General features: G+C 46.2%; 2 protein-coding genes across 11 annotated transcripts in view; both read right to left on the bottom strand.

Moving 5' to 3' along the window:
- The window catches only part of snap91a (synaptosome associated protein 91a), a 45,353-nt gene extending 35,478 nt beyond the window's left edge, over positions 1-9,875 (bottom strand). For all 6 annotated transcript variants that reach the window (XM_035528129.1, XM_035528130.1, XM_035528133.1 and 3 more), the window contains exon 1: positions 9,046-9,875. In XM_035528129.1, coding sequence (XP_035384022.1) covers positions 9,046-9,175 — 130 coding nt within the window. In that variant the 5' untranslated portion in view covers positions 9,176-9,875. The remainder of the gene's footprint in view (positions 1-9,045) is intronic.
- A 272-nt stretch (positions 9,876-10,147) lies between these two features.
- Positions 10,148-26,288, bottom strand: part of dop1a (DOP1 leucine zipper like protein A) — a 27,203-nt gene continuing 11,062 nt past the window's right edge. For all 5 annotated transcript variants that reach the window (XM_035528066.1, XM_027012523.2, XM_035528062.1 and 2 more), the window contains 24 exons: positions 23,602-24,103; positions 23,169-23,443; positions 22,804-22,956; positions 22,008-22,108; positions 21,441-21,706; positions 19,206-21,291; positions 18,181-18,292; positions 17,579-17,758; positions 16,213-16,338; positions 15,957-16,091; positions 15,800-15,855; positions 15,167-15,271; positions 14,859-14,925; positions 14,549-14,693; positions 14,335-14,414; positions 14,104-14,213; positions 13,520-13,669; positions 13,341-13,402; positions 13,050-13,202; positions 12,702-12,838; positions 12,257-12,312; positions 11,843-12,007; positions 11,287-11,416; positions 10,148-11,006 (listed from right to left, as the gene is read on the bottom strand). In XM_035528066.1, the coding sequence (XP_035383959.1) occupies positions 10,716-11,006; positions 11,287-11,416; positions 11,843-12,007; positions 12,257-12,312; positions 12,702-12,838; positions 13,050-13,202; positions 13,341-13,402; positions 13,520-13,669; positions 14,104-14,213; positions 14,335-14,414; positions 14,549-14,693; positions 14,859-14,925; positions 15,167-15,271; positions 15,800-15,855; positions 15,957-16,091; positions 16,213-16,338; positions 17,579-17,758; positions 18,181-18,292; positions 19,206-21,291; positions 21,441-21,706; positions 22,008-22,108; positions 22,804-22,956; positions 23,169-23,443; positions 23,602-24,103 (5,643 nt within the window). In that variant the 3' untranslated portion in view covers positions 10,148-10,715. The remainder of the gene's footprint in view (positions 11,007-11,286; positions 11,417-11,842; positions 12,008-12,256; positions 12,313-12,701; positions 12,839-13,049; positions 13,203-13,340; positions 13,403-13,519; positions 13,670-14,103; positions 14,214-14,334; positions 14,415-14,548; positions 14,694-14,858; positions 14,926-15,166; positions 15,272-15,799; positions 15,856-15,956; positions 16,092-16,212; positions 16,339-17,578; positions 17,759-18,180; positions 18,293-19,205; positions 21,292-21,440; positions 21,707-22,007; positions 22,109-22,803; positions 22,957-23,168; positions 23,444-23,601; positions 24,104-26,288) is intronic.

Below are 26,288 nucleotides of genomic sequence, written 5' to 3'. Positions count from 1 at the left end.
TCCTACACTACAGTGACGCTGGATCCAGCTGTCTCCTCCTACACTACAGTGAAGCTGGATCCAGCTGTCTCCTCCTACACTACAGTGACGCTGGATCCAGCTGTCTCCTCCTACACTACAGTGACGCTGGATCCAGCTGTCTCCTCCTACACTACAGTGACGCTGGATACAGCTATCCCCACCTACACTACAGTGACGCTAGATAAAGCTGTCTCCTCCTACACTACAGTGAAGCTGGATCCAGCTATCCCAACCTACACTACAGTGATGCTGGATCCAGCTATCCCCACCTACACTACAGTGACGCTGGATACAGCTGTTTCCGCCTACACTACAGTGACGCTGGATACAGCTGTCTCCGCCTACACTACAGTGACGCTGGATCCAGCAAGGACCACTTACAGCGAGAGTGTGTATGAGCAGAATTCAAATCCTGCACCGCAATTGCAGTTTGTGTCTGGGTGGGCGAAATGCATTGCAGCAGGGTTCCAGTAGTACTGAGTCACTGAAAGCTGGTACCGAGTCACAGAAAGCCAGAACTCACCTTTACCCTCTTCTTGGGTGAATAATTCACATAGGAAAGAGAAGGAGAGCAAGAGAAAGCATATTACATGCAACAAACCATCAGCTGTCATGTAGTACAACATCACACAGATGCACGAACAAACATGTGCCCACAGTGAGAGAGAAACCAGCCGCTCCCATAGTAATTGCAGCTATAAGGGCAGACCTGCTAGAAGCAGCATTACCAAGAGCAGCTGTGATGCTGAATCTGGGCAAAAATAAATAAATAAAACACAGAAACAAAAAACACAGCCCACTCCCTCTGAGCTAGACCAGAGAGAGGCTTTCAGACAGAACAGCTGCAAGACAGTCACCACAAACAAAATCTCTGCATACATACACATTTGCATCAACAACTTCATGAGTACATACACACCCACGCACAAACACACAGACAAACATGCACGCAAACACACGCACACTTTTTACACTGTACTCTATTTATAAAGCCAGCCTGCCTATAGCAGCACACAACAGAGGAGGTGCATCATAGCTGTAACATCATAATCTCTACGTCAAATCTTGCTGCTTTTTCAGCATGTACAGTGCAGACTAAAGCCCAAAGGTTAAAATGAACACATGACTCCTCAATTCCTCAAGGATGTCATCAACAGGGAATAAAACAGGGACTCAGCAATGACGTGGAGGGACATGGGTCAGGTGACAGTTCAGCTAGTTTAAGGCAGCAGGTGACACACGAGAGCAGTTTAAGCAGCAAGACCATGCATCATAAATCCATCAAAAGTCAACGCAATTCTGGAGAACAGTGAATAGATTGAACGCTTACCAGCCACTATTTTTTTAAATACTTGTGCGTCAGGTACACCTTGCCACTGCACAGAGAAAATCTATTGCCTATTGTAATGCACAATTCGTGTTAGCCATCACTTTCTGTCCCCAGGACCAATACTGACTGAATTTTAGTTGTCCGGCCAGCAGTGGTCTTATGATCAGAAATAGACCAAAGGCCAGCTGATGAACTGTGCTGTCCATGAGGTTAACTTCAGTCTGTAATTGTACACTTATGAATCGTAGCTAATATCGTATCCAGTGAGCAAAGGTGAGTATACTGAGACTACAATGGCTGCCTGTAGAAACCTCTGGGTAGTATTGTACTCATCTGAAACTTCTGGGCAGATGTGGATGTGTATTTTTGTATGCATATGTGCTTATTCTGATATTTTAGATCTGCTTGTAGATAATGATAAATATTGATGCTAATAAGTCAAATTTAAAATTTTGCAAATTTGGTGTTTAAAAAAAAAAAAAGCTTAAATTATGCATTAGCACTAAAAACAAATAAAATCCCAATGTAAAGTGATTTTAGGCCACTATCCACCAATGGTGAAGCATCACTACTGGAAGGGTAGTGGTTCAACAACCTGCACTAGCTTGGCAAAGAATTTCCATTTTCATCTCAGATTGCAGACCAGTAGTGAAAAGGTCCTTCACCCCCAGGGACTGCATCCGAACCCTCAGCTGCACATCGACCACTTGCACGTCCTATGGGCTACCTTAACTAATCAATATCAGTAACTCATATTGTGACCCCAGTGGTACAGATAGCAAAGCTGCAGTTTTGCACACCTATCCCTTTTAATACAGCTCTTTAGAGTGGCTGCCAGAGCTGACAGATACTTGTTATTTCACATTAGGTTGCCTTCATGAATCTCAGTGCTTTTGACAAATGTTGAAATGTTTTTTATTTATACCACCTACCCATAGGAGCACTACTCATGCAGGATGCAGTAAATACAACATGTGCAATAAATCTGGGATTGTGTCAATGCACTTTACTGGACTGGCTCACTGGTGAGTGGCCACCTTGCATTGTGAGCGCACACACCCGACACAGCTCATTGGCGAATCAAAAAAGACCTTTAAAGAGGCCGAGGAGAAAAATATGATCGTGTGAAGTGCACGGCTACTGCGAGACCAGGCCAGGCGCAAGGGCTGACCACCAATGGATGACCAAAACATCTTTCCCTTATCTGACCACAGTGTAAAGCAGACACAGTTAAAAGTATCCGCAGTAACCACAGCACTTCCTTTAAGGGAGCCAGGTCCCTGTTTGTTTTCAGGATTCAGACAGGTAAAGCAAAGAATCAAATGGCTTGTGCTATGAACATGGCCGGACACATTACAAATGGTGGGTCAATGGGTATGACTACAGTGGTGGTCACCAACGGAAAAATCTTCCTTCTTTGTGAGCTCATTTCTAACCCCTGTCCAGAAGGTCAGAAGGCTGATCTCCAGAACACAAAAAACACATACCAGAGATCAGCTTCCTGGTCGAGTTCAGTTCACAAACTTCTAGTATTCCTATGTTAGCGCAGTATTTTAAACCTGGGACATGTGTGATATGGTATATACTCTCTGGGACCTGGGACATGTGTGATATGGTATATACTCTCTCTGCAGACAGGTGTGTAGCGGAAGACCTGCTGCTCTACAGTAAGTTCTGATGTGAAATTCTCAGTTGGCACACACTGTGTTTGTTATCCCTCTGTTAGACTCCAACATAGGCCTGATCCTCAGTGGGTTCATGGATTAAAGTGAAACTGGTAATAATGAAAGATTAAGAACGCTCTAAACTCTGGAACATAAACAGGAAGTTCCTACCTTTAGTCTTACACTCAGCTGTAACCTGTAAGGGGACACCATCAACAAAGCATCACCTAACCGGAACAAAACATCTGGTGGAGGTCCTGCACTGAGGCTGTGAAATACTGACCTCAGCATTAAATTTTAACTATATGCCATTTTTAGCATGCTAAGCTTAATTAATATTAATATTAATTCATTAATATTTCTGTAAATGAATATGCAAGAGTGCTGTTACTACAATACCGAATTCACACTGTAGCATATAGTCCTTGATATAATAGCTATAGTCTAAAAGACTGAGAGAGAGAGAGAGAGAGAGAGAGAGAGAGAGAGAGAGAGAGAGAGAGAGAGAGAGAGAGAGAGAGAGAGAGAGAGAGTCAGCATGAAGCAAACTGTACTGAACACATTACAAAGTCGTGACTCTCGCTCGCTCTCTCTCTCGCTCTCTCTCTCGCTCTCTCTCTCGCTCACCACCCTTCTATGTATATGCCACCTGGCTCTGTTGCCTTCTAGTTCTGCCAAATTCAGCAGGTTCCTGAGGAGATGGATCTGAATAACTGGCTGACTAAATTGTGCCAGGCGCTAACTATTTTACTGCCCCATTTTACAACATTTACAAAGGCTATTCAATACACGTAGCAAAAGGCACAGCTCACATCTGTGCTAACAGAACATAAAGCTCTTATCACTGGACCCAGATAAAAGCTTTTGTTTAGACACATGTAATACACACAAAAATGCATCTGTCCATCCTGCAAGCCAAGTGCAGCAATAACATACAATCTGTAGCTTCCAAACAAATGAAACTCCTTTCTACAAACACCCACCTTCTTGCTCCTGTGATCGCAGGCTTTAGTTTCGGCCTCCAGTCACAGAGCCTGATCTGAGAGTCCAGGCCTCCAGAGGCTGTGTGTGCCTGTTTTCACTGAGCTCCAGCCTCCTCATGTGGGGAGCTTAGCTCTGCTCCTGCTCTACTAGCTGGGCTATTCTCCCCCTTACGAGGGCAGAGCCCCTGGGAGCCCTGCTGTGGGCCCAGTGCTGATTACACAGGAAACACAACCCTTTTCTGTATTATTGATGTCACAAGCGCTCTGAAGAGTGTGAGAGACAAACACACAAGAGTGTGTGTGTGTGTGTGTGTGTGTGTGTGTGTGTGTGTGTGTGTGTGTGAGAGAGACACACACACAGCTGAATAAAACGGGAAAAGCACTTTGGACATCTGTGCAATGAATGGATTCAAAAGAGCATCTTTCCCATTCAGTCTCAACAGTGTGAGCATGTGTGCACGGGCATGTGTGCACGCGTATGCACATGTGTGCATGTGGGAGATTACTGCCCAGTCCTCATCTACTTTGTGAAGCCTGTCCTTGAAATCTGCCTGTAAATGCAAACTAAATAGAGCTTATCAAATATCCACCATAACAATACCCAAAATACTGCAGTACAAGGGCTAGAGTTTATACATATATGAAATATCTATTTGACTTAAAAAAGCATACATAGAAAGATGCAGTGTGCTCTCAAATGTCAGGAGTGTACTTTGTTACTTTCTATGAGATTGTGTGTGTGTGTGTTTGAATGGGTGTGTGTGTAGGTTTGTAAGTGCCCCTGTCCAGCGTGCTGAAAGCATTATACTTTACACACCCACTCTTATTGTCATGGGCAAATAGCCCCATTCTCACATACTGCCATCAGGGGAGAAAGAAAGTAAAGTACAACTGTAGGCCATGCTTTTATACACTGATGTACACCACCAGAGAAAGAGAAAATCTGTGCTTAATGAAAAAGAAACAAAAACAAAAACAAGCAAACAAACAAACAAAGATGAGATAGCAGACACTGTGCCATAAACAGCAGAGACAGGTAGGCTCACAGCATCTCTCTCAGCAGTCTTATTTGGGATCACAGTACCCTCTGGTTCCTCTCAAATACGACATTTTGTGCCAAATATCTGGCACAAGAACAGAGACATTACTTCAGTCCTCCAAACAAGAGAGCCAAATCAAAACATCACCAGTACAGAATACCACTGCTGACTGCCACGCCATCAAGCTAGGATACTGCCAGGCAGCCCAAACCCAGACAGCAGCAACTGCAGCTAAAGGGCCTTGATCAGGGTCCCAACAGCATCGGCAGGGCTCAAAGCAGCAACCTCCCAACCACAAGCCAAGCATCCTAACCACTGAGTCATCACTGCCCTCCTTTAACACTACGCTAAAGAGCAGCTGAGATACAGGGGTGAAAGAGAAAGCGTCACACACTAAATAAAGCATAGACAATATTGGCATGTATGTGCGATATTGAGAGAGAGAGAGAGATGGGGACAGAAACAGTGAGAGTAGGCAATCTTGCTAATGAGGTGCTGAAACTCATCCACTTGTCAAACCCATGTGAGATCAAAAAAGTGCAAGTCAGAATTCAGTGGCAAGAACCAAGTTTTGAAATTGATGAATCCAAGTTAGCTGAAACCAACGACATTTTTTTATTTTATAGAGCTAAATTTAGAAATAGAATACAAACATTAGCAGTAACAAATAAGATATAACATAATAAGACCTTGTGTTTTTGCCAATTAACACACTAAAAATAAATAGCTTTAGTGCTTACACGTCTTCATCTTTGCAGGAGGTGAACAGCTGGCGCAAGTGCGCACACACTCACACACACACACACACACACTCATACACTCACACTCATACACTCACACTCATACACACACACTCATACACACACACTCACACACACACACTCACACACACACACACACACACACACACACACACACACACACACACACACACACACACTCACACTCACATTCACACACACACACACACACACACACACACACACACACACACACATACATACACACACACACACACACACACACACACTCATACACTCACACTCATACACACACTCATACACTCACACTCATACACACACACTCATACACACACACTCATACACACACACTCATACACACACACACACACACACACTCACTCACACTCACACTCATACACACACACACACTCACACACACACACTCACACACACACTCACACACACTCACACTCACACTCACACACACACCCACACTCACACTCACACACACACACACACACATACATACACACACACACACACACACACACACACATACACACACACTCTGCAATTAATCACATTCAGCAGTCCCAACCCATGGCATAACTGAACATCTCTGATGACCAAAGCTAAATGTTCTCTGGCCACTTGGCACATGTACTGATATCCCAGACATCCTGATATCGCAGAGCCATGACACTGCTGTGGGTCAGAAACCAGTGGATAATCACCTTTTCTTTTCTCCCTCACTCATCCCACCTCCCTCTTCTGCCTGCCCACACCGTCTTGCCTCCTTGAGTCTAGGGCATGATTTATAAAAATAAACCGGAACATTCTGGAAAGTCAGGAAACAAATGCCCATCAGTACTAGCTCCTTTTCATAAACTTTGAATTTTACACGCGTGTTAGAAATGTTCTGGAAAACAACTGCCAAGCAAAAATGAACAAAACACTTTTCTCTGAACATTTTAGAGTTTTTTTATACAGCCCCACACAAATGAAAATTGTAGCAGTATTTTTAGAAGTGCGTATGTCCACTAGGAACCTGCTGAGAAGTCAAGCCTCACCATGCTGTTTAGCTCTCAAGACAATAACTGCATGTGGCCTTTCTGCTCCGACAGGTGGAGACATGTTAGATTAAGAATACTGTGTTGCTCTCCTGGTGATAACAGGATGACCAACTTCCCTATACAGCGTAATGCTCAATTCATTTAGGATTATACAGGTTGAAACACTAGGAGACACAACCACATGTACTAGGAGACAAAACCACACTGCAAATCACTTTCTTATTGTGTGGATTAGTGACAAAAAGGAACAAAAGCTCTTGGCATTTTCTACAGATACAAAATCTTAACTGACGTGTTTTTAACCTGGTTTAGTTGTACCTCAAATGATCCATTTCTGTTACATATCTGATGATGAATTAACTTTGAGTCGAGTTAATTAATGTCGAGTAAAGTATACAAATCCAAATCAATGTGCATTGGAGTGGGTAATGCAATAAGGCACCTACAGTAACAGTAAGCAAGGCGATAGAAGCATCAGGAATTGTCCCACACACAGGAGACAACCAATCCCACCAGCATTAATAGGCCCACAAAAGACGTTTCCTGATCACTGAATTTTAAATATTTAACACCAAACCCTTATTTTTAAAAGATATTTTGTTTTTAGAGCAATGTTGTAGTACAGAAATGTTCAATTTAGACTTTTTATATGCTGCAGAAGCTTAGACCAATATTCTGTTTCAAGGCAGCGAGTGACAATTTCTATTGCTGTAATTTTGGTCTAAATGTGTATCCATGAAAATAAATTCTCACCAATAAACTGGCAGTGAGCCACTGATCGAGCTCAGGGGGGCTAGTTATTTTTAGTGTGTTAATTCCCTCCAGCTTCTGTCATTGAACAGACAGAAAAAGTGAGGGTGTTGTGAGTCAGCAGTTTTAGTAAAATCAAAGCGATTGCTGACACCCAGCAGTTCACTGCTAGGAGCGGCTCCCACTAATTAAACTCCATGTGGTGGGCATGCTGAACACTACACATAAGATCACACTGATTAGTGACTCTCTGACTAGTGACTCTCTGCATTGTCCTACTATCCTGCCTAAATCTGGGTCACGTGCAGAACACATGTACAATAAAACAAGTCAAACAGCATTTCAGCATTGCATGCAGCTGTAGTGCAGCTGCTTGCCTCTAGTTTTACTGACATGGTCTCACTAACCCTGGGAGGGACAGGGGTGTGGCCCAAGGTGCAGGGTTCAGGTCTCCGTCAGAGGCTTTGTGTGATGGTGAGGAGCACTGTTCAGATACAACTGAGACGCCACTAAAATAATCGCATTTTCTATATGGTTAATATTTGAAGCTGAGGTGAATGAACGCGGTCATGATATCGCATGTCAAGTACACTTCATATTCAGTGCACAGCTTGCTTTTTTTTTGCACAATATTAATCAATTCTCAAAGACACCTTTTTTTCAGTTTTCTGAAGCGTCATGGTGCAATCTGATTTGGTCATGCTATAGGCATATTGTGTGTCCAGGTATGTTTGTCTAATACAGAAATATTTCCACAGGTCTATTTTTGGAAAAATGCATAGCATTTATTGCTAAAATAAATGATAAAATAACCAGGCCCACCTGCATATTGCCATTTGTAGAAACTAATACAACTGAGAACTACATGGAAAATGCAGACACTGAAGCAAACAGAAACAAGGCTTAGATTACTCTAGAGCATTTTTGATCCATTCTCTGTTTTGTTTAGATAATCATGTACATTTTAAAGACTTGCCCTCAAAGGTGTCTGGTCATAGATGGTACTAACATTTTTAAATGCCAGCGAGATCCAAGACACAGCCTGAATGTGGCAAAGCAAACAGACTGGAAGGCAGCCATGTTCTCTGGGCTCAGTATGGTGACAGACTCACTGTGAAATGAAGCTTAGTTACTCACACCGGTCACAAGCAACCATATCTTCCACTACCAGTCTAAACACTGGCAGCCTCTCAGCACTATAGGCGAGGCTTCCTTCCTCATCCAGCATTTAAATACCTCGGAGACCAAGCACAGATGACTGACCCACATACGCGTGTGTCTCTGTGTGTGTGTGTGTGTGTTGCAGGGCGCATGCCAAATGAGTGCCAGTGGTAGTTCTCTTTCCTCACAACTGCATATAAATGGATTTAATAATAATAACAATAATAATTAAAAAAAACAAAAAAAGCAAACCGAGCACTCTCGTCCATAACCAACTTACATTCGAGATGTTTTTTCTTTGGTGCCATCACCTCGTGTGTGGTCGCTTTGCAAACCGCACGCGCCACCTCGGAGCCCGTCAGGCCGTACTGCGCCGCGGCGATGCGGTCCGTCAGTGTCTGACCCGACATCTTCTGTCCTCAGCAACCTCGGAACGAGCCAATCCCCCTCGGAGAGCGACGCGCTGCCTCGTGCCAGGGCGGCCTTCTAGAATCCCGTCAGGAGGGGGTCCCTCGAGCGAATCTCGGCCAGGGCGGTCAGGACGCGAATGCGCTGGTTTATAAAGGCCAAGCGGAGACGAAGCCTTTAACGCTTTAATGCGTGCGCAAATGTGACGGTACTGTTCCACTTACAGTTCGGGTTTACTGCGATCTGCGCGAACAGTTTCTATGGTCAACGTCTAAACCGATCGAGAACTTCCCAGTATGTCCACAGTAATCATTTACACTCAGTGTCTGCAAATAACAACCTTGTCGATTTGTCTCATGTGGCTTCGAGATCATAAAACCTGCAATCGCAAATGATTATTTTACTATGATATCTAAAACCTATTTACGGAGGGCTTACAAAATGTGGCTCTACGCTAGACGTAGTATCAAAACGATGGCTTGTTACAGATGATGCTCCTCCGAACAGCCCTCGTCGTCCTCTCATCCAGCTCAATGATTAATCTTAACGATCTCTTTGCTTTTCCCCAACCGTCAGACGCCTTGCGTTATCCTCCGCATCTCCATAAAACGTTCTCTCGCCTTCCCATGCAGCCCGGGGCAAGGTCCACCACCGGCCGAGCAACGGAACACGGCTGAACTGAGCGGAATCAGTGGATCCTGCCCGGCGTATTTTTTATTTATTTTCTGCGTCTCACTCACTCCTCCCCTCACGTGAGGCAGGTCAGACGTCATTAAAACCACGATTGCGTGAAATTTAGCGTACAAGAGCGCTCTTTAAGGAAGCAGTTGCGATATATTATTATTATATATTATCTCGATTTGACTACACGTTCTTCGGCTATTCATTCATAATCTAAAATTGTAGTTGAACGAGGTGAGGGAAGGAAATGCTTCCGTTGTCTACTGAATGTTGTCAAAAAGTCAAAACCCATGTACCGGTTTATCAAAGCTGTTCTTTATTTCAACAGGTCAGTAAATGCTCAAAGCTTCCTTTCTGCATTTTGAGAGCGAAGCAGTCTACTCTGTGTTTTATGGTTTCAAGATGATTTGTTGATGTTGACAGTTTAAAGTGTGATAAATTTATAATTAAAGAAATAAAAGTTTAGTGCAAGTCTGGTTGGTAAAGCGCAACATCCTGAGGTCTGCTACAGGCATGCCGCCCGTTTGCCGACGTGTTCTCTCAGAAATATTCTTTACATTTTTAAATATGTCTCTTTATTACGTTAAACAGCAACATGGAATGGCAAAGAATATTCACATTATTCAGAGGGCTTATACTAATCAGTGCAATCACAGCTGCCCTCTAAATACAAATAAAAGTCTTTAAATTAAATAACATTTGGGGGAAAAATACATTAATTATAAATAGAAAAACAAAACCATTTACAAACTTTTTGTAATAGTTGATCCCTCGTATTTCTTTCATTTAAAAGTTGAGGTGTTAGTGCTTTTTTCCCCCCACAGTTCAGTGTGTTTGTTTTGTTCTTTTCTCTGCACGCAGTCATGTTTTAATGAGCCCTTCCAGGAAGTCCTTCTCCACCATCTCTTCGATGTGCTGCCGGGCCTGGCTCCACAGTGCTTTCTGGCCCTCGGGTTTGCAGGGCTTGGGCGCGGCGGGCCAGAGGCCCTGGCTGGGGCCCAAGCGGACGCTGGCCTTGCTGCTGAACACCTGGCTGAGGAGTGTGAAGAAGGGCAGCAGCTGCTCCATGCTCCGGATCCCATTCAATGTCAGCATGAGTCGTCCCGGCTCCCAGGCTGGAACGCGCCCTGAGCCCTCCTCCTCCAGGTTCTTCTGCAGTTGGGAGTGGATGGAGAGGTAGAAGACACAGTCAAAGCAGGTTTCACTGCCAGTGTAGTGGGGAAATGTATGCTTAACCTTGGCGCACCCCCACAGCTCTGTTTAACTATTTCACTACTATTTCATGCCCTTACAAAAGTAGACTAAACTTTGTTTAGTACTAATTTAGTACTTTTAGCAGTTGTTGTTTATATTTGTTGTCTAGTGGTCCTTGTGGTTATGGGGTGTTTTCACACATGCTCACGTGAGTGCATATAGCTGGCAGCTGTATTACCTTTGCTCTCTTCCTCAGCAGCTTGGCCAGGCGGACCACGTATGGTTTGAACTCTCTCTGGTGCGTCCCCTGCCGTCGCACCTCCAGGCCCGAGTCATCCGAGGCTTCCGGGATGAACGCCCAGCGATACCTGGAGCACCACACCCATCTCTTTACCTCTCCACTAGAAAAGCTTCCTAATGACATCATCACGTGTGCAGCCGGTTCAGAGATGCTGACGTTATTAGGGAACACTACCCTTAACATATACGGCTCTTGTTGCTCAGTGGCACTCCGCAGACCAGAGCAGGACCTGCTGTAGGGTAGCTATAATCCTGTGGAGTTATAGCTCAGAATCATAACTACAGGAGCTCTTACATAACTAAGATCAGGATAAGAAAGTACTACAGTAAAAGAAAAGACCCAGTAGCGGGGGGATGTGTGTATAAGTAAGACCTATCTGGAGGGGTATAAGGAAGAAACGCTTGCTACAGGGTAAATGGTAGGCTAAAACACCCCTCCTCGGTTCAGAGGAGGGGCCACTTCAAGTGGCGTCCTGTGAAGGGCAGGCACTCACATCTGGAACTGCGGCAGGCTCTCGGAGGGCAGGGTCAGGGCCAGGTCCAGGAGCTTGCAGGCAGACAGGTAGAGGTTGAGCCAGCGCTGGCTGTTGTAGGAGGTAGAGAAGCCGTTGCCCCCTGAGTACGTGGTCTCCAGCCCTGCCACAGAGGGTCCTGATATTCTGCAGAGAGTGGAGGGACACAGAAAAGATAAAATATGGTCTCTTGCGCCAACTCGCCAAGCCTCAGAGTAGGGTCACGCTGCCTGTTCAGTATGGTATGGTTTATTAAAAGAGGGGTAGGGCTGATAATCCAGGAACTGTAACAGGACTCTGCACTTATTGACTGGAATTTCTAGTGATAAACAGACCCGTTAGTTGCTGGCAGAGCCATATGGAGCAGTACTGGACAGCACTGCTATATACGTGTACCTAGTGATGTCCTCATCTGCAGTGAGCTCCTGCTCCATCAGTAGGAACACCTGGACCTGAGAAGGAAAGAAAAGCTAGTTTAATTTCTTATTTCAGGACAAAAGACACATGGAAGATGATCAGCAGACATGGACAGGACACCATGACAAAATAACTATTTACCATAGCACCACCACATTCACAAATGTACTTCAATGTAGCGACGGTTACGTCTGGAGCTTTTATTATTGGCGTTACTCCTGAATCTTTCTACACACATACTGTAAATTGTAAAGTAATATATACACAGCATCTAAATATGAAACATTGCACATTTTCTGAAATGTCTGCATGTGGGTGTGTGAGAGCATGCAAAGGTACGAGTGAGTGTGGATGTTCTCATTAGCTCAGTGATGAGTGTGGGCAAGGAAAGAAATTAGGTTGCGTGTGCACGCGCGAGTCTCACCAGCTCTGTAATCATGGTAGGCCACAGAGAGGTGAGGTGCTGTGGAGACACGCGCAATAACAACACTCTGAAGAACAGGAACACCTGAGCATGCAGGATCGGCACCTGAGGAAGACGCAGACTCTCCACGAGCCGCTCTGTGTGAGAGGGATTAAAGCAAGACACAATACTCTTATGGGCACAATAGATATAATCTTTTAAAAGCTGAAATCTAAATCGCAGGACTTTTTGAAAATAAGTTTAATCTAAGTTTAATAGCATGTTGGCATGTGTACTGATTTTTACTCCCGATTTATTTGGGTGCTTACTGGGGAAAGCTGTGCTCTGTGTGTGTGTGTGTGTGTGTACCTTGGATATCTGGAAGGTATTTCTGGTACTGGTCCACCTCGCTGCTGTAAATGGTGAATGCAAGGCGTTTTAGCAGCATTGCCCTCTGTTCCAGCTCTGCATCCCGATTGGTGAACAGGCTCAAAGAGCTGCTCTGTGCTACTGCCACTCGTGCTAATGACACACATACAAAACAGTAAAATAAAAGCATACGTCCTATGCGCTTGTATTATACAAAATAACCTTCAGAATATGAAGAGCTGAAGCATGGACTATATTGGGGTGCATTATCAGCACGCAGGGCAGACGTACTCATCAGATCTCTAAATGTGGTCTTGTCGTGGGTCATTAGGTGGTCAATGATGGCTCTCCAGCTGAAAGAGACAGACCGGGTCAAAATACACTCACAGAGACTAAACAGGGAGCCTCAGGTTAGTTACATTAGATTTGTGCATGATTTGAGTCGACTGGCTCGTAAGGCTGCCACTCACTGGCTGACGCAAGATGAGTCCATTTGAAAGAAGGTGTGGTCCATGAAGAGGTCAAAGGCTTCTTTCTTCCAAGCCCGGCGGGTGTACTGATAACCACTCAGACTGCTCAGCAGCTGGATACAAGCGCGATAGCTGGGAGCATTATGGGCGCTGGCACAGCAAAAACACAACCAAAAGTAAACACACAGAATTGAGCAGACAGGTACTACATCTTCACAGTAACTTGCATACCTTATCTATCAAAATAAATACAACAATTTTTAAAATATCTCTGAGATGGATTGGATGGAAAGTATTTAGGAAAGCTTTTGGTTGGGCTTAACTTGTTGACCCTTTTTCTAAATGCAGCTTAAACATAATCATAGCAAGCAGTAAGGATGGTGTGAGTGTGAGTGGAGGGGGGGTGGAGTATTAATGCAAGAGATGGAGAATAAGTGAGGAAGGGAGGTTTTAGGAGGAATGTGATTGTAACGGGGTGGAGGGTGTAGGGTGGTGTATGATCTTGTGGCGAGATAAGGGTAGGGGGTGTGGGTGGAGGAGTAGTAATGTGCAAGTGAGGTCTATAGACGCTGAAGGAGCTCCACCTGTGGTTGCGGAGGTAAGGCACCACGTAGTGCATGATGTTGATCAGCAGGGGAATCACTCTCTCCTTCTCATCACTGTAGAACACCATGTCCAACAGGTGAGCCAGCACCTGAAACACAACCGAGTGCTTTACACACAGCTCAGAACCACCCACTGCAGATGAATGAGTAATAAACACAGGGAGTCCTAGAGTATTAGGTGTGCAGGGGTGTGCGGTCCCCTGGGTTTACCTCTGCTAACAGTGTGAGAGCGTGAACACTGTACACTGAGGGGGTGAAATTGGAAGCTTCCATCACAGTGAGCATTAGATCTGAAACACACACACACGCACACACACACACACGCACACACAGTGAGTATCATGCAGATGTGCACATGGTTGAGCTCCAGTACAAATCGTGTGTGTGTGTGTGTGTGTGTGTACGCATGTAAACGCTCTCACACCTTCCACATCTGCCTCCAGAGTGGCTCCGTCTACCACAATCTGAGGTGAGGGCTTGACTTCCAGGTTCCTCCTCAGCCAAGTGGTCTGTTCCAGAGAGGATCCTGCTATCGTGCCAATGGCCTCCACAATCTTATGGGTCACATCCTGGACGAAGATATTTACAGACCTCTTAGAGCAACAGGCAATAGAAACACATCATGTGCGAAGGATATAGCGCAAGCAAAGGATTTTGCATTAAAAAACACAAAACAACAAGAAAAAAAAAGTGTCTGCTGCATGCTGAGAGGAAAGAGGGAGGAATGTTCTCACCTGCAGCTCCCGCTGGTCTTTCTTGCTCTCCAGGGTGGGATTCTTCAGGATAAACTCATTGAGAACACTAAGAGACACAATTTCAAGAACTGAGCCCTCATCTACCGTTACTACCTACTAAACAAACAACTGACCCGAGGAAGTAGTATATAGTATGTAGATGGACTAAATAAAAAAAAAAAAAGTGCATGTGTGCTTTGAGAAACTCCACCAAACTGTGTATTACCCAAGTCAAACTGTGACCATGTCCTAAAGGTGAGAAATTGTCTCAAAAGAAATGTGTGAGAGGATGTGTGTGAATGCGGCACCCGAGGACGAGGAACTGTCCTGGAGCAGGCAAGCCCAGCTGCACCGAGTCCTTCAGCAAGGCCAGCAGTGAGGGCCAACTGTCCACCAGGTTGGAGACTGGGATTCTGCAGAAGATGAGGGACACCCATCACACTCCACCCAACTAGCAAAGCAGAGCTCAACCAAAACGGAACATCAAACCAGGTCAGTAAGGTACATAGCTCTACACCAGTGCTGGGTAACACTGTTGACACAGTGGCACTAATGTATACAGCTGCAATAGTGCTGAATAACACCATTACACTATCTCTAGACCTCATAGATAGCAAATGAAAATTACTCTGCAGCGTTGGACAATATTATCATTAAACCATGGCAGTTTTCAAAACCTGAATTAAACATCTTTACTGTACATAAACTTAAAATAAATAATTACATTAGGAAGGCAAATTACCTTTTGCAAACAAAAACCGAACAATACCAATACATTATATGGATTGCACATACGCATTTCAAAGTCAAATCCTCTCACCACTACAGATCTCTAATAACACTAAAGCCAAGTGTACAAATGTAGTTCATATGTAAGGTGTACATAGACCAAAGAGTTTGAGAGCTCTGCACTAAATGAAGTTGTACACCGTTTGACTAACCTCTGCACATAGGCATAGAAAAACTGGAGCATGCAGACTTCCAGGGACAGGTGCTTCTGTAGAGAGGGACAGAGGACTCCAGTAAGAACCCTTTTCACTGCTGGCATTCACACTGCAGGACGGCCAGGGCAGCCTATCAGCCGTGCCCCTAACGCACCTTCTCTTTGGCGATGGCCGGCGGCTGCTTGAGCACTTCCTTCACTGTCTGCATGACGGTCTCTGTGCGCATGGCATTCACCGACCTGACCAGGTCCACCAGGAGGAGCTGCTCCTCACTGGCTGTGGGTATCACCTAGATAGCACACACACACACACACACACACACACACACAGCGTGCGCACGTGTGAGTGCAAGTACATAAGTTACTTGCCTCCAAAAGCATGAAATGGTCGTCTTCGTGACTGAGGGGCACCTTGTTCCTGGCGGGTCCTTTGATCTGCTTCCTCTCATTCCAGACATAAGCTATGGCAGCCATAAAGTGGGCCCCGTGGTTCATGGAAATGGGCCCCAGCAGTTCCAGGATCTGCTGCCGGAGGTTCTGGAGGGAGTTACACTGATTAATGACACATCTGTGCTGGGACTCCTCCTTTCTTAACATTCACAATAAACAGTTTCTGTGGTAGAGGCATTTCCTTTTTAGCATCTATGATGTGCTACTGTAGTAAGTGTTAACAGTAACTCAAATAGTTTTTTCTTTTACTTTAATAATACAAATATGAAGATGTGAGAACACTGTTTGGCATGACACTATCTACCAAATTATAAAATAGGATTTAATCAACTCTCAGGCTCCAGTGTTCCACGACTTGAACTGCCGCAGTTATGAGATTGAAATGTACCAGCACAGTGTCTCTCCGGCTGCGGCGTTCACCAGCACAGCTCTATTACAGAATCTCGGATGGGTCATTACATGTGAAATCGAGCAAAAATGACTCTATCTATCAAATCTTGAAGCTACTGCAGATCATACACGAGGCATTCCAGAGTACACAAATATATTTCAAGACCAATATGGACTTCAAGCAGTGAATACCAGTTTCCATTTCAGTTCTATATTTCTATCATGCCTGTATAAGTGTAGTGTTAAAATATCAGGTTTCCAAAACAGCAATTAAACTGCACAATAAAAAGCTGATTCATATTTCCATCTTGTTAACATTTAACAGCATATAATTTTCCTTTTACTAAAACCTTTTACGGACCCCATTTTCTCAAATAAGCATTTACAGGTGAAAATAGCCACTGTCAAAGGAATCTGAATGGCACGGTTTGATGAAATATGAAAACACGTTTGCAAGAGTAGAACTACATTCAGGGTTTTGCAAAATATTATGTTCGAGGTTTAAAGAAGTCCCCATACACACTGAAAATAATATTACCTGTTCCAGTTAAAAACCACTGTATTAGTTGTGCTGTATAGTTGTATAATTAGTTGGAAATGTTTGACAATGCCTGTGGACCAAACGCTTGTTAAAGTGAACAGTAGTCTAGACAAGAGGCTATGAATCGACTAGCCCAGAGGTTAAAAATATTAGTCATCTGAACCAGCAATGTATATTCTTCAATCAAGAGAAATTATGCTCTGCACATTTACACAATTTCACCTGTTGGATTATGCTCGAAGAACTGAACTGAACCAAATCTGTTTTAAGAGTGTCATCAATAAGACATTTAAACAGGAACAGAGAGCAACATCCACTGGTCTTGCCACATTTCTCTTGGCTGCCCCTTTATTAGTGCCCGAGGGCTAGCTGGAGTCCAGGTGTGGGTGTGCTTGCCTTGGTGGAGCCCAGATTGATGTTGGAGCTGGAGCAGGCTGCAGCAGCAGGTCTGTCGGAGCTGTCAGCCAGGTACAGCACAGTCCAGAGCAGCGTGACCGAGGACATGATGGTGTGCAGGATGGACAGGATGCCCGAGCGCGCCTCCGCCAGGTGCTTCTGATCCACGCTCACCTGGAGCTGCGCAGCATGCACGACAACAAGCACAGGCGCACGCGCACACAAGCCCACATCCACACAACCGCACGCGCGCAGACACGCACACAAGCCCACATACACGCAATCGCACACACGCGCAGACGCGTGCGCGCACATGCGCCGACACACCGACGCATGCGCACACAATCCCACACACACACGCGCACAGACACAAGCAGACAATCCCACATACACGCAACCGCGAACACGCACAGACACCCACACATAAGGAAAGAGGATCACACCCACACAGACCAACATACAGGTGAAACACAAAGCTCAAATAAACTACAGAAACTGTTTTAAACAGGCAGCGGAAATCTTTATTATGATCACAACAGCCCGGCGACTTTCCTGAATTATGTAGGAGAGTGCTGGCATACGTGGGTAAGTAACACCCTCACCTGGTGGTACTGTGACGATGGATCCAGCAGACAGTAGTGGATGATGGCCGTCACTCCTTCCAGGACAGTGAGAATCAAGTCAGGAGGGATGCACAGAGCCATCCACTGGGGCCTAGGAATGTGTGAAACACGTCAGAAGCCGACTTTACATATGCAATTCCCAGTTCAATTTGTCAGTTCAGATCAGAGTTATATTTAAATAATTCTCTACTGATGGAAATTCATATCTATAAACATTTATGAAGATGTGTGAATTTGCTCTGCTATGTATTTAGTAGTTCAGATTCACGAGTATAGTACAAAACAGTTACAAGCATCCCCATAATTTCTCTCTCTAACTTTATGAAAAATGTTCAAAACCCTAATTATCATCAACTCGAGGTAGACACAGTCATCGGGTGGATGCAAACTTTAGCATTAGATTGCTATTTTGTGACAAGATAGAGAAACTGATCTCTGCTGATCATTTTGTTTACTCTTCTTTAATCAATAATTTCTCTGGTTATAACGGAGATGATTCATCTTATATATGATCGTATAATCTTGTACGATTGTATAACTTTTATACTGTATCCCCAAACGTTTTATTTTCTACCCCCGTGTGTACATGTTTATATATCTCCCCACGAGCACAGGGACAGCTGACATTTTTGACCTTTGGGGGAGTTCCCATGTTCTTTTTTTATTTTTGGGGGGGTAATTTTTACTTTCATTTGAAAAACTAAACGAGCCAAACAATTTTCTTTTGGTTATTGAAGTGTAGGTGAGGTGTAGGTGTAGAATTAATTAGCTATAGTAATCACTATGTCAGTGGAAGATTACTAAAAGAATAGTAAAACAAGACTGTGTGTGTGTGTGTGTGTGTGTGTGTGTGTGTGTGTGTGTGTGTGTATGTCTGTATGTATGTATGTATGTATGTATATGTGTGTGTATGTGAGAGAGAGAGAGAGAGAGAGAGAGAGAGAGAGAGAGAGAGAGAGAGAGAGAGAGAGAGAGAGTGCCCTGTGCACCTGCAGGGAGCACACCTGGTGTCTGTGAGGCTGGTCTCGTAGCGGTACTGCTGGATGAGGTTGTCCAGGTTCCTGCAGAGCTGCAGAGTGACCGAGGCTACCACGCGGCGGAGCACTCTGCCCATGTAGGGCAGCGTGGCTGTGACGAGGCCGATCCACTGCGGGTGCATCTTACAGGCGTGGCGCTGGTGTAGCGCGCGGATCACCGCGCAGAGGAACATGCCCTGCGCCGTGATGGGCTGCCCGTGCAGGTACTGCAGCGAGGCCATTGGTTGCTGCGGGTTCATGTGTTCCACCTCGCCGCCTAGCAGTTCGAAGCCGCCGCCTGCACCCCCGCCGCCGGCCCCGCCCCCCGCAGGTCCCGCCCCCGATCCCGCCTCCCCGCCCTCGTCGCCGGGGACCAGCACGTGGTGCTCGAGCACCACCAGGCTCTGCAACAGACGCAGCAGCTGCGACTGGACAGCGGCACAGTCGTCCAGCTGGTCCTCGGACAGGTCGATGATGCTGTCCTCGGACAGGCCCTCCTCCACGGCAGGCAGGTTGACGCCACGCGCGCCCTGCTCGTGCCACTTCTGCGTACTGAAGATGGAAGAGAGCAGGCAGTGCAGCACCACCTTCTGCACCTTGCACTTGGACAGCACGTCGCTGATGAAGCTGGCAAAGCCCTTGGCCGAGCCACCGGTCGCCTTGGCCAGCTCGCCAAACAGCAGCGTCAGCACCTCCACGCCGGTCAGCTGCATGGCGCGGTTGCCCGCCAGGTCCTGCAGCGTTGCCGGCACGTGCACAGAGTAGTAGCTCCGTAGGAAGTACAGGCAGAGCGAGATGATGATCTCCAGGTACATGGCGCTGCGGAAGGAGTGCGGGTGCGAGTCCTGCGGGATAGGGCAGTAGAAGTCCTTGCCCATGACGGAGATGCGGTGGCGGGCCAGCAGGTTCTGCAGCAGCGATAGCTGCGGCGTGTACGTGTTGTTGACGCTGGTGGTGGAGATGGCGCCCACGAAGGCGGCTGGCGCCGCGCGCAGCATGGCTGCCACGGCTGACAGCGCGTGGAGCGCGCGCGAGGAGTCGTAGAGCTGCAGGTAGAGCAGCACGTGCTGGTAGAGCGGGTGGACGTCGAAGCGGGCCGAGGACGCAGAGGAATGCGTGGCGCCGGGCGAGCCCGCCTCGCTCTCGATCTCAGACACCTCGCCTTCACCGCAGCTGTACCAGTTCTCCAGGTCCAGGCTGTCGCCGAAGAAGATGCTGGGCGGGCGGCTCTTCTCCGCCTGGCCGGCTCTCCGCCGCTCCTCCTCCTTCCGCTTGGCCTTCTTCACCTTGGGTTTGGCGCCGGGGGACTTTTCAGCCAGCCGCTCCATGATCTTGCCCTTCAGGCTGAGCTGGGTGCTGCTGTGGCTGCGTTTGCGGGCGTGCGCATCGTCTGGACACAAGCCCGGCTCCGGCCCGCCGCCCGGGTCGCCTCCACTGCCGTCCGGGAGCGTGACGATGGAGGGCGAGGAGCTGTGGCGCGTCATGCCCTCGCGCAACTCGCCGCCTGGGGTCACAGAGAGGAACTCCAGAGTGCTGCCGGCCACCAGCTCGGGCAGAGTTCGAGGCGGGCTACAAGGGAACGGGCCCAGGATGACCTGTGCTTCCACGGACGCGTCGGAGGAGTTGGAGCTGTCCGAGTCTATCTGAGGCCACAGCTCTGGGGGCGAGGGTGTCCCAGCTGAAGCTTCCTCCACCAACTGCACCACCCTGTCTAGCAGCTCGGCAAGCACTGCAGAAGCCACCTCGTGGATGGCCTCTTCCTCCAGAGCGTCGACCTGTGCCGCAGGGTCGTCGGACAGGTTCACAGTGCTACCGCTCCCCTCCAGCTCATCGAAGCTGCCATTATCTACAGTGGAGGTCTGGGAGCCGGTGGAGGACTCGGAGCTCTGGGGCTCCCCCTGGTGATCTGGAGGTTGATATTCTCCACAGAGCTGCAGGTTCTCGCTGCTAACGCTCAGCAGTGACAGGCTGTCACTCAAAGGGTTGACTGTCAAGCTGAAGGGTTCCATATCATCCGGAGGAAGTCCTCTGCCCTGTGCTCCTTGCAAACTGTCCCTCGACATTTGACCATACTCTAAGAACACACAAAATCAAACAAAATCAATAATCAATTTACCTTTACACTGTTCTCAGTCATCAGTGGTCTGGAAACTATATCCAAAAAAACCCCCAAAAACTATACACCAAAACGGCAGGACCCAGACAGGACCCAACGACGCTCACCATCAGAAGCATCTGCATCCCCAGTGCCGGCGGGATGAGTGGGCTCGGCTAGGACTTCGCTGGGGAAGGCCTGAGCCCAGTGGCGCTGCGCCTGCACGCGTTGGATGGACACGCGGTGGGTTTTAGGGTGTAGCAGCAGTAGCAGCAGGGGTTCCAGAACGCGGGCAATGTCATGTCTCTGCAGCACCTGGTTCAGCCAAGCCCGGCCCACCGCGCTCGCCGCTCCGTCCCAGAAGCTCAGACTGTCCAGCATGATGAAGAGAGACCTGCAGAGAGAGTAGGAGGGTGTTAAAGAAGAGAGAATTAAAAATAGACAGAAAGCGTTTACTTCAGGTACCTACGTAACTTCAAAAAACATGTAAAATACGCACAGAAAATCAGGAGAAAAGGAGAGACAGTGATCTGATAACACTGGACATAAGCAATTATAAATGAGCATAATCAAATTTAGAAGCCGGTTATGTGTTAAGAAAATTTTGTCCTGAAAAGGATGAACTGCAAAGTTGACTGTGCTCAAATGGCTAGAAGCTCACAAAAGTAAAAGTTTGTGAGATGGGAGGGGCTTACCTGTCAAAAGTCCGCCTAAAAGGGGAGGACTTGGTGATGTTTAGGTCTCTGGTCAGATGCCACAGAACAGAGAATTTCACATGAGCCTCCAGGCGGATCCTCTGCGAGAATGGAAGTGCCAAGAACCATTCAGAAAACAGAAAATATTGAAAAGCAGTTGTGCGTGCACACGGGCAGGAGAAAGAGGGGGAACTAGTACTTAGACATATTACTAGGAAACATGCTAATTTAAACCTTACAATACAGAGAGTCAAAAATAAATGCTCAAATGGCCTGAAAAAAGAATGAACATTTTATAGAAGCACCAGAAAGATTAGTTAGTTATATGTAAATATATTACACTTCGATTTTTGCTGATTCTTTCAAAACTGTCCAGCCTGCTGTATGGAGCATCAACCCACCACATAACAGGTTCAGTAGTGCCTCCACTCAGTTAACACTGAACTAGTCAGAAGCACTAAACCCAAATACAGCTGTAGTGCTTTGCTGGACCAGTCACTATGAAAACAGTCTATTCTGGTGTCATTTGCATTTGATGTTACTAACTGGCAGGCTGACAGTGAGCACTGAAAGCTGACACGCCCAAATGGATTGATATAGCTTTATTCTGCAATCATTTCATTATACTGTATATGTATGTGTGCATTTTTGTGTAGTTGCTTTTGTTTTGTTTTTTTGTTTATGCACATTTGTGTTTGTTTGTTTTTTGTCTGTATGTGTGTATTTGCTTTAATGTGTGTGGGTGTCTCTCTGTGTGCATTTGTGTGTGTGCGCGCATGCACGTGTGTTGGCCTGCCTTGTCGCGGTGCATGAGCTGCTGGCTGATGACGTCCTCACAGATGCTGGAGGAGGGCACCAGGTTGTGGAGTTGGTAGAAGAGCTCCACGCTGCGCTGCTGGTGCTGAGGACTCGACTCGCCCAGCTGCTCCCAAAGGATCAGGGCGACGCTCTGCAGGACCGTGACGGAAAGCATCGAGGATCATTTATGGCAAAAGCATTTTGCTTTTGTCTACAGTGACTGACAGAAGTGCTTTGTGATCTCTGTCAAAACACGTGCTCACGCTAGCATAAACTGGTCAGTGTCGAGAGTGTGAGTGAGAGAGCGAGAGAAAAGCAGAAGAGGAAGAGAGCAAGAAGCACAAAAACCCCAAAAACTGGCACCTTAAAGAAATCTGTTTTCTCAGCGATGTATTTCAGGATGCCCTGAGTGAGTGGTGGTCTGATCACCACAGCAACACGCCCTTGGCTGGGGCTCATTGGCTGGGTAGAGTCGGGGCTGCTCACACGCTCAGCGGTCACCATAGCGACAGACTGTGTGAGGCCCACCAGGTCCATGACCAGAGAGATTGCCACGGCCTGGATGCTGAAGTCTGTGGCCAAGCAGCAGGCGTCCATCAGGGCCAGCAGCCATTCTGGTGGAAGTACACTCTCACCTTCTGACGAGGTACACACAGGCATCCGTGTGTTGTCACTAGCTTCACCAAAATCACCAAAAACACAATATACTTCTTGACCCTAAGCCCAGCATTTATACACGAATTCTAGCCTGCTCACTCTGTTTAGGAGAGGAAAGGTCACAGTACTGCATTCTCACCTTCTTGCTCCTCCCTTTTTGGAGAGGACTTCAGGTTGCCATCGGCAACATAAACAGGGAAACTTGAACACTCTAGAAAGAGCTGGCAGGCGGCGGTGAATGCAGCCAAACACCCCCTCTGCTCGGCTACACCCTCCCTCTCTTCAGGACCTGGCTCTTCCTCCCGGCTGCTGCACCCCACTCGGCCCGACGTCCGTGTCCCGGATGCCCTCTCTCCCTCGTCCTGAGCCGGGGTGATGTACAGCTTCACCAGGCCGCACAGGAACTGCTGGAAATGCTCCAGGCAGCACTGCATCACTGGTTTGTCCTGCGGCTTGCTGTGGGTGACGGAGCCGGCACCTGCTTTGGGCTTGGAACTGACCGGAGCACCATCCTCGCCATCGGGCAGCTGCGGCGGGTCGGCCGGCTCCCCGTGCTGTGCCTGGTACTGGACGAATTCGCTGAAGCTGGCGGGGTTCTCCCTGGCCTCAAACACATCCTCATTGGCTGGGAGGTCCAGCGCCTGGGGCAGAAAGAAAGACAATAAGTACGTCAGAAAGGCTGAAAGAAAATCAGGTTCTGGAAAATCAGGTTATGCATTTTTAGATGTTCTACTGAAGACCGTGTTGTAAACATACTTCTGTAAATATATATTTTAAACAGAATGTTTTCTAACAGATTTTATTGTTTATTGAATTTCCAAAATATTCAAAACCCCAAAAATGTAATATGACAACATGCACAAATCAATAGAATACACAAATAAATAAATTATTATTAGTATAGAATACACAAATAATTATATATATATATATATATATATATATGTGTGTGTGTGTATGTATGTATGTATGTATGTATGTATATGTGTGTATGTGTATATATATATACACATACATATATATATATATATATATATATATATATATATATATATATATAAAGAGAGAGAGAGAGAGAGAGAGAGAGAGAGAGAGAGAGAGAGAGAGAGAGGTTTTTTTCACTCTACCGATCAAGCAAAGATCATTATAAACCAACTAACAGTTCCATTCACTTTTACCCATGTAAGCCTTTTGGAACAGATGTTCCATCACATGTAAATTTTAATTCATTTGTCCATTCTTCACACAGCCAAACCCAGCTACTAGACTATCTGTGTTCAACAACTCCCAGAATGCCCTGCTGTCCATTCACCTAGCTTTGGCCCCTGCAAGCCCAAAAACAGACACATAGGATGGCACACTTCAAAGGATCCCATCATGTAGACCTGTGGCACCCCGGGGGGGTGGGGGGTGCAGATGGCGAGCTGTACGCTGGAACTCGATCACAGAATACATGGAATGTGGAGAGGTGTTACGCTGGAACGGAGCGAAACGCCCACTGAAGAACATAAACTTAGCCTGACCCCACAGAAACAGGGACATGTACGAGCATGAGTCAGCCAGCCACTTTGCCACTGCACCACTAGGGAGTCTGGGATGGTGTCCAGGACACTTCACTTGAGACAGACAGCATCCAGCACATGCTCACATACTCCAATTAAACGCGAATATGTGAGGTCCTTGAACCAAACTGTCCACTGGGGCCAGTGCAGTGTAGCTGGGCTGAAGGCACTAGGGTGGACAGATGGTTGCTTTCAGGCCATAAACCCACAAGGAAACAGGCCAGTTTCTGTTTTTAATTGGCTTATGCTGCTGCGAGCTCCTGATTTCAGAAGAATGAAGCTTAATCAAAATAGACATGGCAAATGTTGATGTCAGTAAAAAAAAAGTTCAGTTTTAGTAGGGAAAAGGTTGGGGTTTTTTTTGTTTTGTTTTGTTTTTTTCCAGCACTAAGAACTAATCAGGGCTCTTATGTGATACACCAATACTACTCATGTACAGAGTTTGTCCCCACTAGTCTAAGCATTTCCTTCTCTCTGGTGCCATCGCACTTCCTGTTCAAAATTCACAAATCCACATCAAGCAAATTGATACAACAGTAGACATAAAGTTCCTCAGCGCAGGAAAGGGTAAGATTCGAGTTCAAACCCTGGCTGTGCCATGTGCTGTCCAAAATCATGGGTCCAAAGCAGGGTAGTCCACTTCCCCATCAGTATGGTCAGTCACAACATTCAAATGCTCAGTAAGAGAACATAGCCAGCAGTTTTCTTTTTCGCAACAACTGTGCAGATTTTGCTCTGCCAGACTATTATGGAGGGAATGGAGCAAAACCATTACAGTCCTGGGAGGAAGGCACAGCTCAGAAACAATATGTGTTCACATAAAGCAAACAGCTCACTGAAATGGACCACATATTAACTGGAAAACGAAAGCTCAGCTGCTGAACTTACTTGACCTCATTTCTAGGCTTAAACTTAATTCTTAATTTACATATTGCTATTTCAGACTCAAAATATACTAAGTGGCTTGGCTTTTCCATGCAGTATAACTGCCCTTTCAAGTTCCACCTAACAACACATTTGCATTTTTTTTGGTTTAATTGTATTAGCATTCTTTGCAGTCATTTCTTTTTGTCCTCTAAATATATTACATGATTTTATTTTAGCCAAATAAACAAACAATCCAATGCACCTTTTGCAAATAAAAATAAAAGACATCTTTAATCTTGAATCTGAGACATCTGAGTTTTGTTGTGACATTACCTCCATTACCTCAATTTCCAAATGAAAAATTTCAGCCCATTAGTTGGAGGACAGCATGCCCTTT

The sequence above is a fragment of the Electrophorus electricus genome, chromosome 7, assembly GCF_013358815.1.
Source record: "Electrophorus electricus isolate fEleEle1 chromosome 7, fEleEle1.pri, whole genome shotgun sequence".
Taxonomy (NCBI): Eukaryota; Metazoa; Chordata; class Actinopteri; order Gymnotiformes; family Gymnotidae; genus Electrophorus; species Electrophorus electricus.
Note: the sequence above shows the minus strand (reverse complement) of the source record. Positions and strands in the feature narration are given on the sequence as shown.